Here is a 14,473-nt window from a genome sequence, read left to right on the forward strand (position 1 = left end):
CTCTTTAGAGTGAGGCGGATGGAAAATAACCTGTCAGCGCTATCCAGGAAGTGGTGAAGCTAAAGTGTGACAGTTAGGAGGTGATCCATTCCAATTCTCCAGCTATCAATTCAACATCTGAATGAAGAAAGGGATAAGAGGCAAAAAGATAGAAACAATAACAAAGAAGAAAAATTCCAAAGCCTTTGGACTTTTGAATTTTAATTCAGATAGCTAACATATGAAATAAAAACTACATCAATAAATGCTGTATTATGGTTCGAGTATAAAGTATCCTAGCTTTATTTTGTGTTCTGTGCTTCAACTGGTCAGCAACACCCAACCTTTGCTACCCGAATTCTTGAATGTGGGTAGTTGATTTGAAGGTCAAAAACATGCAGAAATTATCAGGGAATCATGAAGATGTTTCCATCCTCTTTAATGCTGCATATATAGTCTCCTTTGCATGCTTGTTGGATTGGCCGTTTTAAAATTAATGAGAGCAAAGTTATTAACTAAAAAGCTATGCATTGATATGATTGAAGGTAGAAAGTCGCATTTATATGGCTTTTAAAATTGTCAAAGGGCTGTACAACCTCATAATAATGCTTTGCAGGAGTTCGGACAGGCTTAGTATTTTCCTGTAGCATCTTCTGGGTGAGGGAGGTGGGACCTGCAGAGGCTATATCACATGCCACCTGTCCACTGCGGCAGTGATGATGCTAACCATATTCTAGGTCAGTGGCTCTCAAAGTGTGATCAGAGAGCCCTGCTGGTCTCCAAGACCCTTGCAGAGGTTCTGCCAGGTCACAACTATTTCAGAATAATACTAAGATGTTATTTTTCTTTTTCACTCTCATTTCACAAATATACAGTAGAGTTTTTCAAAGGCTACGTGACGTGTTAAGATGTCATCATCCTGACATCCAGTGAGATATGTGCTAGTGTATGTAGTCTTGTGTTTTCAAAATTTCTCAGTTTTAATTCCTAATATGATAAATATTGATAGATGTAATCCATATAAACACAATACATTTGTATTTATTTAAAAGGGTGCTAAGACAAAAAGTTTGAGAACAGCTGTTTAGATATTTCTAAGCCTGTTAGAGATGTGATCTTGTCTAATGCTGAAAACACCCCAATGAAAAAGGCACTGTTATCATTCCCATTGAATACATGGGGAGAAGAAGGCCTGGAGAAGTTAATGACTTATAGAAGGTCACATGAATAGTAAGTTGCAAAGCCAGAATTCAAACCCAGGTTTCCAGTTCTTAACTACTCTGCTGGCTGTTGTCAGACATGTTATTTCTCAAAGAAGTACCAAGAAATGCCTGGATTTGGACATTAACTTCTCAGAAGAGGAACTTCTCAGAAGAGGAACTTCTCAAAATCTAGGCCATCCCTCTGGGAATGTAAATATGAAGAATATCCTCATAGACGATGTAAAACAGAGACCATGTACTAGTGGGCTGAGTCTTGTACTATACGAAAAACAAAACAATGGGGTGTCAATTTTCTAAACTTAAGAGGATTTCACTTAAAAAAGAAGTTCAGATTGCCAGCTACCCTTGAAAAATTGGGAGATCTAGCTAGACTGAACCAGTATTCCCTCATGGCTTTGTAAGCAGCTGCAGCTTAGATCCACTGTTCCCCTTAGATGAGACATGTGTCCTCTGGTTTGCCACAGACCTCGCTACTCCTTATTACCTCACAGCTCGTATCCCTCATTTATGTTACTTGTTTGAGGAGTTTGGGTTGGAAACAGCTGGAGATGTTCCGTCTGCTGCATAGTGTTTATAGGCCATCTGCTTCTAACTTAACTTGAAAACTGAAAAGACACTGACAATAAAAGAACAAAATACATCCCACTCTGCTTACCCAGTCCTGGTTGTAGTAAAGACCTCATTGACAACGCCAAATAGGGAGCAAGTTGCTTTTTTTCTTACTGAAGCATTATGTTCTGATTCATTAAAGAATAAGGATCTGCCAGTGAATTAACGTTTATTTTTAAATGTGCAGCTCTTTCTTTTTTAAGTGTAATAGTGAAATAAGCACATTACACTCATTGCCCTCATTTTATGTTTATTTTAGTAATGTCTGTTGTCCTCATCATTATCGTGTCTGGACCCTTTTATGAAACTTAAAACGTCTCTGTGAACCACTGTGTGCATGTTAAATCAGTCATTTGAAACGATTTGGGATTGTCAACCTAAAGGACTTCCTTATCCTGGGCATGTAGACAAAATCATTGCATTTCAGATTTTTATACTTAAAATGTCATCTCTCCATTTCAGCAGTATTAAGCATTTATTATAATTTTTAGATGTATATTATTAATAGTTTGCCTCTTCTTTTGCCTTACTCCAGAGTATAAATTTCATAAAACTGGAAATTATATCTGCTTTCTGTGTGTTCACAATACATAGTCTATACTTTGTATAGTATTTAGCACATAATAACAGTAAATAAATGGAATGAATAAACATAAATGCATCAGTTGTCCTATATGATAACTCATTCTTTTCTAGACCTGAGAATTATAAAATTTTCAGTAGATATTTTCAGTAAAAATTTTCATGCTTCCTCGTTTAAGAGTTAAGTTGGAGAGACATTTATTTCTTTTTTCCACATAACTATGCATCCAGTTGTGTGTGTGTGTGTGTGTGTGTGTGTGTGTGTGTGTGTTGCACTCTATTTAGGATAGTTCCCCTTCTTCATTATGTGAGGTCAGTAGGCCAGTCACACGTCCACCCAGCTAAGAATAAGGTGCACGTCGAGACCAGGATGCAAGAAGAAGCCTTTGACGTGAAAGTTCAGCACAGATTCTCTTCCGTACTAAATGATGGCCATCCTGCAGTCAGAAGTGGCAGAGTTACTCGGCCATTAGAATAGTCCAGGGTAACGGTAGCTTTTAGGCTATGTCTCCTGCAAAGGGGGCATCCAGCTATTGGAACCTATTACAGAAAGAGAAATACCAATCGTCTATTAATACTACTGGAACTAAAGATGAATAGTGAATTGGCCTTGATCTGACAGTGAGTTTGACTTTGATAGCTCATCACTTAAAAAGGTTCTTTTGTATTTATGAAAAAAAGCGTGACATCAAGCCAGGGGGGGAAATTGATATCAATATTTAAGACCAAACTTGTAGGACTTCCAAAAAAAAGCCCCTTGTGTGAACGAGGTTTTTTTTTTTTTTTTACGTGCATAACTAATTAGCTTAGGTTATTATAAGAAGGGCTGCTGTGATAAAGTTTCCGGTGGTGTCTCGGGATACCTTGTTTATAGTGCCTTCTCTATGCCAGTTAGTCTTCGAATCGGAATTACAGAAAGTAGAGGGAAGAATAGTCTACCCGTTTCTCGTTGGATTGGGGCCACCTACAACATTGTTATGCTGGAAATGCTAGAATATAATCACTATCAGGTGAGCTTTATTCTTATTCATATTCAGTCTCTGAAATATAATGCAATAAATTGACTAATCCACCTTTTTTTGTTATTGTAATAGGCACACTGTTTTCGATAAATACAAATCTACTCTTTTAATGCTGTTTATTGTTTTATGACATAAGAAGTAATTCAATGTAGTTTTGAACAACGTAAATATTAGAAGGATATGTTTTTTCCCTGGTGTGTGGCTATACTCTCTTCATCAGCTCCTGTTCATAGCTCAGAAGATTACTTTGTGTTTATCAAGGAAAAAGTGACTTTTAATTGAGTACCATGGTTTTAGAAATAAAAGCGTTTCTAATTCTGTATTAATGTTTATAGGAAAGGAGAAAAAGTATCCTGGTAGCTTACTGATAGTTATGCCTTTAAAAACGCATACATATGAATGTTATGCATTTGAAAGAAACTGCTTAATGTGGAATTGCTTTTTACCTTGAATTCTTTCTTAATTAAAATGTTGAATAATCATGTCCAAATGAAAGTGGGAGGAATTAACCCACAGCTAGTTGATTTAATCATCAGAATGTTTCTATTTATTTTCTACAACCATTTTACAGTTGGTTCTTAAGGAGTTTTTTTTTTTTTTTTTAACAGAAAGCTGTTCTGTTTGCCAAGGAAAGTGAAATAAACTGAGTTATAACTCCTTCTTCTAGATTGTTGTTTTGATCTTAATAAACCCTTTCAAGTGTGTTGGGGAAATTTTTGCCCTGCAGATAGTTTCAAACTTTTAATTATTAGATAGGAAAAGAAGGGCACAAGGTTTGAAAGAGATGTATAATTAATTAGCAGAGAAATAAAATAGGGCAAAGTATTACCTCAAATCCTAGGAGTTAGACTTTCAACTGTAATAATATCAAAATCCGTTAGCACAGTGCCTGGTACATAACGGGGATTTAATAATTTATTCTGTTGGTGGACTGGTCAGTTTCATATTTGTGCCTGCAAGAGGAACTGTCTGAAACTCGAAAATAACAACACCGTCTTCTTTTCCCCCCCATGGCTATGTTCAGGTGCAGACCCACCTCGAAAACCCCACCAAGTACCACATACAGCAAGCCCAAAGGCAGCAGGTAAAGCAGTACCTTTCTACCACTTTAGCAAATAAACATGCCAACCAAGTCCTGAGCTTACCATGTCCAAACCAGCCTGGCGATCATGTCATGCCACCGGTGCCGGGGAGCAGCGCGCCCAACAGCCCCATGGCTATGCTTACGCTTAACTCCAACTGTGAAAAAGAGGTAATTCATATCTCCTCTCCTCTCCTCTCCTCTCCTCTCCTCTCCTCTCCTATTTTCTTACACTGAATAACTTGTCTCTTGGATATTATTCCCGCACTTAATTATGGACTGGAGTCTGTCCACGTGGCCACATTCAGCAGTCTTTGTCCCCGATGCACCAACATGGTTGTGGCCTTCCAGCCTCTTGTCCCCGTCTCTGGGTTATTGAGTTTAGGGCGTATGACGGGAGACCTGGCTTGCTCTAAGTGGAACGTGAAGGCAAGAGCACTGTCTCCTGCCACTTGCTTCCTTCTTCGTTAGCTGAGTGCTGTCTTCTGTTCCATGCCTTTCAGCTTACGGAGCAGTGAAAATGCAGAGAGGAGAAGGGGAGGTGGAAAAGGAAAGGCAAAAATAGAAAAGGTGTGGGACAGGCGGTTTAGAAGTTCCGCTTGTTGTGAACGTCTGGAATATTATTTTTATTTCTCCCTGAGTTGGGAAAAAAAAAAGCATGGAATGTACGTGAATGGATTTGAATAACATAGCACATGAGAACTTAACAGAAAAGCCAAAGTTTAATTGCTGGATACGTTCCGTTTCATGATAAAATTGCCACTGCCCATTAAATTTGCTTTTGTAAAGGCTGGATTGGAGACAAAACTCAAACATACCTTCAAGCTAATTGTTGCATCAAAATTTGGAGGATTAAAATACTTGAGAGGAGAGTTGTGATTTAATGCCTGTTATTTCCAAATTATGAGATGATGAGCTTCATTTTAGTGGAATTCTACTGTACTCTGAAATGTTTATGCAAGTTCAGAGGTGACTTTCCTAACGCTGTATTGATTTCAGTTTCTAGAGGGACCAAGTCTTTTCCCCTGTGCCCAAACCAACCGCCTTATTTTCCTCTGCCCGTATTTGTCATCTAGCAAGATGATTTGACACAAGTTCTTCCTTCATTCTTTCATGTCTTGGTCCGATTCCACTTTGTTTGAAAGCTTAGTTCATCTTGTTGCTGGGTCATCAGGCTCGTGAGAACATGTCATTGAAAAGCCATTTGCAAATCCAAGTCATGGGCTGTTTCTGCTTGTGTTCCTGCAGGGATTTTATAAGTTTGAAGAGCAAAACAGGGCGGAGAGCGAGTGCCCAGGCATGAACACTCATTCGCGAGCGTCGTGTATGCAGGTACTGACTGACTCGGCAGCCCAAGGATGTAACACTTTGTGATGAGAATCTATATTTGTGGCTAATCACACCTCCCTGATGACTTAAGGGTTTTTCCTCCGCCATTGATTTTTTCTTATTTTTTTAAATAGGGAAAACTAAGGACAGGGCCATTTTCTTCATAGTATCTCATGATTAAATGATGACCAAGGAAATTAAACTTAAAATGTGTTTTTCCCCTAAGTTGCTTTAAATCACCAAAAAGTAATTCAAATACATAAATTTTAATAAATAAGACATAAAATACCATGTTTCATTTATATTACCATCATCAATGTATGTTATGCAAATTTGTAGGGTAATAATTTTCATAGGATATTAGTAAAACTAAAAAGTATGTGTGTGATCTATGTATTGTTTTATAAATGGAATATCATGGAACATATATTTTGAAACTTTGTTTATTAATTTAATAATATTTAATGGATATTTTCCCAAGTAAAGTTTCTTCTATAACATCCTATTTAATGGATACATAAAATTATGCTATGTCCATTTATGTATTTATGTGTGTGTATAGACATTGTGAGAGAATAATAAGCAACAGAAAACATTTTTTTGCTTTTCTATATTTCCTATCAAATTGCATTACTTTTGTCATAAGAGAAAAAAAAAATTATTCTAAAAATGCTATCACATCAAGCCCACTAATTTTATGTCCCTCAAAATAAAATTAAAAATCACAAAGAAAGGTTGTTCTTAATTCCCTTGGCCTATTTGCTTCTTGACCAACTCAATTAGAAACTCATCTCTTAAACACAAACAAAACAAGTAAAAGTGTACCTAGAAATGGAACCTAACAAACAGTATGCTAGCAGTTATTTCTAACTGGCCACCAATTATTCTTCTCAGAGTCACTTAATTAGACTCATTTTTTAAGTGTTTACTATACTCCTGGCACTGTGAACACTTTATATGGTTTGTGCCGAAATCTCACAAGAATCCAATAAGGCAACAAATATTATTAACCCCCATTTTCTAGATTGACACACTGAGGCTCTTAAGGATTAGAGGCTTTGCCCTTAAGCTAGAGAGTGGGAGAACCAGGATTGCAGCCCCAGCCCTGTGCTGTCGGAGCCCCTCCTCTTTAAGGGAAGTGACAAAAAGACACAGAGGAGCATCCCTGTGAGTCCTGAGGTTTCATCGCGTACCGACGAAGCACTATGTAGCCCCAAGCACAGACACACCAACTAGCTCAGATATGTAAGGTGTTTACGAAGAAATGTTTTCACAGACTTCTCTTTGCAACTGCTGCAATGCACATGTAATCACTGTTGTTTATTATCATAACTGATGTTTTGGTACTTCAGGAATAAAATTGATCTAGTGGGAATGTCAGCTCCACGACTGTAATGATAACCTCGTCCTTGTATACTCCTTGGGGAGGAGCAAGCATTCTGGCAGCTGTACAAAGAGATACTTACTTTACAAGTCACTGTAAGATCAGTGCAGGGCTAGTCAGTGGCCTGGGAGCCACATTCTCCACATGTGCCTATGAAACCAAAGAACTGAATTACCATCTGCATTTTCCTTCTCCAGGGAGGGTGAGGGAAGGGTATGAGGCATAGTCTTTAGGGAGAAATGAAGTGGCAACTGTCATTCAAGATGAAGTTTCCCGGTTCATCTTTCCTGTTTAGGGCAGGCAGTTTAGCATAGTCATTGAGAGCATGAGTTAAATCCTTGCTCCAACCATCCTTTGATGTCTTACTTTGGTCAAGCTGCTTCTCATTTATTTCACCTGGAAAATCGCTATAACAGTAGTACCAGCCCTGCTAGGGTTATTGTCAGGGGAAATAACTTAGCCTATGAAAATCCCTGAGCCCAGTGCTTGGTACCTAGTAATCATTCATTTAATGCTGGCTGAAGTATCATTCTCATCACCCAGTAGTGTTAATGGTCTTCAGTTATATTTTTACTTTAGTGGGAAGGGGACAGTTACTTCTTAGACTCTAAATAAAGAGTATTATTGCTTTGGGTAAGCAAGGACCATGGATCTCTTTTTGGGTTGCATTGCATGGTTTTTGTTTATTTCTGTCTCTCTTCCATTGCCCTTTTTCCTACAGATGGATGATGTAATTGATGACATCATTAGCCTAGAATCAAGTTATAATGAAGAAATCCTGGGCTTGATGGATCCTGCCTTGCAAATGGCAAATACGGTATTGATCTTTTTTCTTAAAGAAAATCTTGAGATATTTCTAGTATTCTGTCTTCTTTTCCTAGACTTTTACTTTACCTTTGCAATATATTCATTAAGAAATTTACTAATGATAAAATGGAGAATTATCCCAGAATAACACATAAGTGATTTTGATATTAGAAATTAAGAATTTTTGATGAGTTTATCAGTAACCCCGTGATAAAGCTCTAACATTCCCTGGAGTCCAAGAATACTTACAGTAGGACATTAGGCCTTCCAATTCCCCCTTCGATCTCATGCCCAGCTTAGTACACTGCAGCCAAGGGACCACTGTGGATTGTACTATTCACAGTGGTGTTCTAGTTAGCCTGAAAAAGTTAATGCAGTTTTTAGAGAAGGTGTTTTTTTTACTATTTGTAGGTGATAGAGGCCCATTGGGGTTACTTTTCTTCAACAGCAAAATTTATTCCAATTATAGTTCCTAAGCCAGTGGTCATATGTACTCTTGTATGTTACTTATTTTTTTCTATAATTTGGAGTCTTGCCTATATTATTTATTTTCCTTTACTCCTTTCATTTTTTTCTTATGTTATTGTTTTACCAATGTCCTACTGCAGTAATTCAGTGAGTCAAGTTGGGATGACATTAGTGCCCTCAGTTTTAGTTTGTAACTAGGTTAGACAGTCTTGCACAAGGTTGTATAGCTTGGATGTGTCAAAGCCAGGCCTGCTTGCTTGGTCTTTGAATGCTCACGCCAATCATTTTCTGTTTTCTCTGAGAACAGTGATACTACCAATACTTAATAAATAGTGTTTTAAAGACTAACATGTATTGAGGGGGAGGGGGAGAAGAGGAATTGTTGTTTAGTGGGTATGGGGTTTCACATTCGCAAGATGAAAAATTCTGAAGATCTGTTTCACAGCAATGTGAATATATGTAACACAACTGAACTGTACACTTGAAAATGGTTAAGATGCCAAATTTTATGTTATGTGGTTATTTTTTACCATAATAAAACATTTTTTAAAAGGAAGACTAACTTCCAATAGTAAATTCCCTTGGCCAAGGAACAAGATAGTCGTTACTTATTTACACCAAAATCTTCAGCAAATTGAATCTTATAGTTGGCATTTTCTTTTCTTTTCCATCTTGATTTAGTTCCTTAAGTTCACTTACTTGAACTCTTGCAGGGTGAGGACTCCCCTTGAAACCTACAAGCTGCTTCTAGGATCTTTAGAGTTTGTCTACTTCCCACCCATTTAAACTTATTCCCTGATTTTCGAAGATCCAAACGTTCTGCCGTTCTGATAAATGTTTCTGTGACAGACTCTTCTCACCCTCTTTGATCCCTGGTTGACTTCCACGGACCCCTTCTGCTTCCAACTTGGTGCATCCCATGAGACAAACTGCTTGTCAGCAGTCAGAAGCCTAGGATGAACATGAGCAAAACACTTGGGGAAGCTTGCACCAGGGAATCTATAAATACACCCAAAGACATGGGTATATTTATAATGTTTCACTGTTCTAGCAGCATTAATTAGCAATGGCCCAGTCATCTCAAAGGAACTTTTCTGTGAGGGTGGTCAGACTGTAAAATTGACATGATTTTGTAAAATCATTGATTGCCTTTTTTGTGTGTGTGCAATTATGAGGACCTTTGAAGTCATCTGATCCAGCCTAGAACCCCATGCATTGACCTTCTCTTGCATATCCATCATACTCCCCACCAAAAAATCAGGCATCCAGCTTCTGGGAAACCTCCAATGGAGGATCTGCCCTACCTCCCTAGTGAAGCGGTAAAACACAATGGTTAGGGTTTAGAGATTCGTAGCCAGACCTGGGTTCAAATTCTAAGTCCGTCATTTGCTCTGTGACCTTGCATGTTAGCTTAGCTTCTTGAAATTCCTTGTTTCCCCATCTGTAAAATGGGGCTGTTAAATAACGTCACATGGTGATTTCACTTGATAAAGCATGTATTGCATTTAGCATTGGAAACATAAGTGGCCCTCAATAATATTATCTAGATTATGAAGTGTAATTTATTAATTATAATCTCAAATAATTTAATAGTATTTGTTTATTCAGTTGATATTCATCATACACTATAATGTGTCAAGATTTATGTTAGAATAACATCATACTTAATGATCAAGATATCCCTCACAATGAGTCTCCCTATAAATTCCAACATGAGTCCCAGTTTGCTTCATGGAGAACTTTTCCACATGACAAGTCTTCTGAAAATAGTCATCATGACCCTGTGTGCTTCTCTCCTTTAGAATGAGTACCCATGTCTCTTCAGTCAGTCCGCATTAGCTTTGAGGTCTTGTTCCTTCATTATCTAGCTGCTCCTGAACTACTTTAAAGATTGATTTAGCATTTATTACCATGCGTAATAGGTGGCAAGCCCTGGGTGAGGTGCTGTGGATGCGAAGGTGAGTAAGGTATGCTCCCTGTTCTCACGGGGCTGACCAGTCTAGAAGGGGGAGACTCCTTTTGCCCTCAAGTAGAGAAGGATAATTCAGGAAGAGGGAGGCCATCTCAAGGGAATTTCCAAATAGGAAAGATCCCCTGGGCAGAGTTGAATTAATTCCCAGCCAGGGCCAGGGGCCGCCATGGCTCACGCCTGTAATCCTAGTACTTCAGGAGGCTGAGGCAGGAGGATTGCTTGAGGCTAGGAATTCAAGACCAGCCCGAGCAAGAGTGAGACCCCCATCTCTACAAAAAATAGAAAAATTACGTGAGCATGGTGGTGTGTACCTGTAGTCCCAGCTATTCAGAAGTCTGAGGCGGGAGAATCGCTTGAGCCCAGGAGTTCAAGGTTGCAGTGAGCTTTGATGAGGCCACCGCACTCCAGGCGGGGACGACAGAGAGAGACCCTGCCTTAAGGAAAAAAAAAAATTCCCAGACGGGAGAGGAGTATCTGGAAGCCACCCTCAGAAGTCACTGACTTTATGCCAGCATCGATTTCTGTTCTATATTCCCATGCTGTAAAAGGCTAAATATGGCCCCATTGGAGTCTTCTTACAACAAAACTATTACAACATTTTCTTATTTGGGGAAACGCAATATAACTTCAAGGTTAGGAGCCCACACTCTGAGCCAGATATCTGAATGCATACTCTTGAGTGAGTTATTTGACCTCACTGCTTCAGTTTCTTTGTCTGCAACATGGGGATAACCATAGCATCTACTGCAATCGAATTGATGTGAAAATTATAAGAGATAATCCACAAAAATCATTTAAAACAGTTTAGCCATGATGAACTCTCACTAAAGATTAGTTGCTGGCTCTTACTCTTGCTAAACTTGGGTTTTAGTTGTCAAAATTAAATAAAAAGCTACTACAAGCTATTAACATTTTAACTTTTTTCCCACAGTAAAGTTTAACTTCGATGCTCTTCATGTTAGGCACTTTTTTCTTTCATTTGATTCTTTGAAATGCTTTATTTCAAGTTAACTACTTAAAAAAATAAAGTGGAAGGAACACTTAGAGAGGAAACTATCCTAAGGGAATCGAAGTCTAGAAATAACTATTCTGAGAGCACAAGGGCCCTCTTGTACCATCACAAACAAAGAATAAAAGTCTCAGTTTGCTCGTGTTAATGGTGCTCAATTGATATTCAGAGAAGGGGACCATCCAGAAAGAAAAAAATAATAACATTTTACAATTATCGTTTACTTGGAAAAATATTCGTTTTGGTGGAGCACCACATTGAAGAAATCAGTTCAGACCATGACTGGGACACAGACCCAGGCACGCTTACCTTCTCTTTATTTGCCCCGATTAGACTGTGTGGCTTTCATCTGTCCACTGCGCAGCTTGTGCTCTGGAGGTAAAATCTTGTCTGTCAGGTTCATGTGTTGGGTAAAAACCCAGAAAAGATGCAAGACATCCATGTTCACAGAAGATGTCTTTTCCCCTTTCTTAGCTCCACAGGTGGTATTTTGACCTAATTATGATGCTAACCGTATTTATGGGTGAATTTCTCTAACCCAGAAGAAGAACCACAGAATCCTTTCATTATAATGCATAACTAGGAGACTGGTTTTTAATTAGAAAGCTACATTATTTTAATCAACCTTCCTTTTAGTAGCTTCAACAAATAATAGCCATTAATACAAAGGACATCTGCCACCATTAGGACACAGTTTCTGAACTGTGGCACTGTTGACATTTGGGATGGATAAGTGTTTATTGTGGGGGGCTGCCTGTACATTTTAGGACATTTAGCAGCATCCCTGGCTTCTATGCACTAGGTGCCAGCAGCACCCGCCCCCAGGTGTGACAACAAAAAATGTCTGCAGACATTGACCCTGGGGGACAAAATCACACCTAGTGGAGAAGCCCTGATTTGGGATAATGAGTAGTCACCTTCACCCTGCAGACTCCCTGATTCCTGTGCTCTGATTTGCATTGCAGTCTGGTAAAATTGGTCTAATGGTTGACTGTGTACTTAGTAATCAACATGGCAGATGATTTTGTTGATCAAAGTGAAAATAGCTCAACTGTCCAAACTGTAAAGTGCGAATCCAGTACTTCCTAGAAAATTATAATACTGAATTATTATAGCAGCTACTGTATTGATCACTTAGAGACACTGTGTTTTACCTGCTTTATCTCTATTAAATCTTATAAACCCCTGTGACATGAATGATTGCCACTTTTCTAGTGGGGACACTAAGCCTCAGGTTAGAAAACGTGCCTAACATCACATGGCAAGTCAGTAACAGAGGCAGGATTTTTATCTGGGTCTTTGACTTCTAAGCACAGGCTGTTCATCTCTGCACTATTAATTTGTAGATTGGAGTATCTGTATTTGGCCAGTGAGCAACTGGGTATTTATTTCCTCAGGCCCAGTTGGAGATAAATTGAAAATTGTATTGTTTAACTGATTGATATCAGCATGTTGACACTGCTCTTTCTTATTGCTTTTAACATGGGACATGGGACATGGGCCTCCTACCAAAATCCTCCATGCAGCCATGGTAAGAACCCTGGCTTTTCCTTCTGTAGAACTCACTAAGAGAAAATGTACAAAATGCCGTTCTAGTTCTGCACCTGGCCCAAAGTAGGCACCCACAAAATTAGATGATCCTCAGCAAAATATTCTGGCATGCTCTAAGCAGCCCACTCCTAATCAGCAAGTATTGGAAAAGTAGCCGATGCAGGAAATTTTTAGAGAAGTAGACAGAGAGACGCAAGCTGCTTTTTTGACTGGAAGTAACTATGTCTGACCTCCACAGAGTGCCTGATGAAGCATCTTGTTACAGAGATTTTAATTCATCTCCCTTATTGGTGGCACTGCTGTCAGTCCATGCTAATCGCAGCCGTCCTCTCTGTGGTTTTTCTCCCCTCCCAGTCCATTTCTGTCTATGTGTCACTCCAACCCCAGTCTGCTCTCTTTCCCACCCTGTCTGTGCATTATTTTTTAGAATAGTTAGAAAATATGTTCTTGCTCCAGAGCAGCTTAGAAGTAGATGTCTGTTCAATGTAGATCCATTGATGACTTACAGATATGTATCACTTGCTATTAGTTATCCCTAACAAATAATCATAACAACACAATTACGTATTTTGCAAACAATTTGCATATGAAAGCATTGTTTGCATTTCTAGAACTATGGGAATCATTTTTTTTTTTAGCTTATTGCTTTGAATTTTCAAGTCACATTCTTGGTTTATTCAAACCCAGAAGTTCTCCCCAAATCTGAAACTCAAGGAAGATAGAGGATTTAAGCCTTGGAATCCAGAAGAGTTACCAGATGTCATAACAACTTTATAAGTTTGTCTCTCTGGCCCTTTATAGTGCTATGTTGAAACACGTGAGCTCCTTTCGCTTTGTCTTAAATTGGACAAGAATAAAACTGAATACACACAGAGTAAGGCTGACCCTGAGAAGGTGACCTATTTCAAATAAAACCACTTAGTGGAATGACAGCTAATAATCAAAGTCATTTTTTATCAGTTCCTTAGTTAGAAGGCCTTGAAATGCGGTTCAAGGGCATTTTAAATGACCACAATGTCTGTTTTTTTTGCATGTGTGCAGGGGCTGTGTGTATTACGTTTTATGCACATACTGTAAATGCTGCCTTCAAAAAGGAGCAAAAGAGAGAGCTGAGCGCTGCTGGTGTGTCTGTGCTCCCGGCCTCACTCCCATTAGAGCCAGTGTCAGATTCACCTGTGGGGAAATATCCACCTGTGGGGAAATATCCACAGGTGATATTCCGCATACACCCCCCCCCATCTCTTTAGCTAGGGCTTTAGTTCATAGAGTATGCATTTAGAAGCCATCATAAGAATAGCTGCAAATGGCTACCAATGAGGGGAAGCACATTTGATTCTATTGTTATTTCATGGTGTATTTTCATCTATATGTTAATGGTCATTTGAGAGGATGAAAGGTTCTCTACTTAGCACAATCTTTACTAGATACCTCGTTTTTGTTTTTTTGAGACAGAGTCT

The 14,473-nt window shown here is 38.7% G+C and overlaps 1 protein-coding gene across 8 annotated transcripts in view; it reads left to right on the plus strand.

Moving 5' to 3' along the window:
• Positions 1 to 14,473, plus strand: part of MITF (microphthalmia-associated transcription factor) — a 215,292-nt gene that overhangs the window by 183,018 nt on the left and 17,801 nt on the right. For 4 of the 8 annotated variants that reach the window (XM_012655777.1, XM_012655776.1, XM_012655779.1 and 1 more), the window contains exons 3-5: positions 4,440 to 4,667; positions 5,745 to 5,828; positions 7,931 to 8,026. In XM_012655777.1, coding sequence (XP_012511231.1) covers positions 4,440 to 4,667; positions 5,745 to 5,828; positions 7,931 to 8,026 — 408 coding nt within the window. Of the gene's footprint in view, positions 1 to 3,252; positions 3,404 to 4,439; positions 4,668 to 4,999; positions 5,713 to 5,744; positions 5,829 to 7,930; positions 8,027 to 14,473 lie in introns of those variants that run through there. The other 4 variants (XM_012655780.1, XM_012655781.1, XM_012655783.1 and 1 more) reach the window with 4 other exon arrangements.

This window comes from Propithecus coquereli, unplaced genomic scaffold (assembly GCF_000956105.1).
Source record: "Propithecus coquereli isolate 6110/MARCELLA unplaced genomic scaffold, Pcoq_1.0 Scaffold486, whole genome shotgun sequence".
NCBI lineage: Eukaryota > Metazoa > Chordata > Mammalia > Primates > Indriidae > Propithecus > Propithecus coquereli.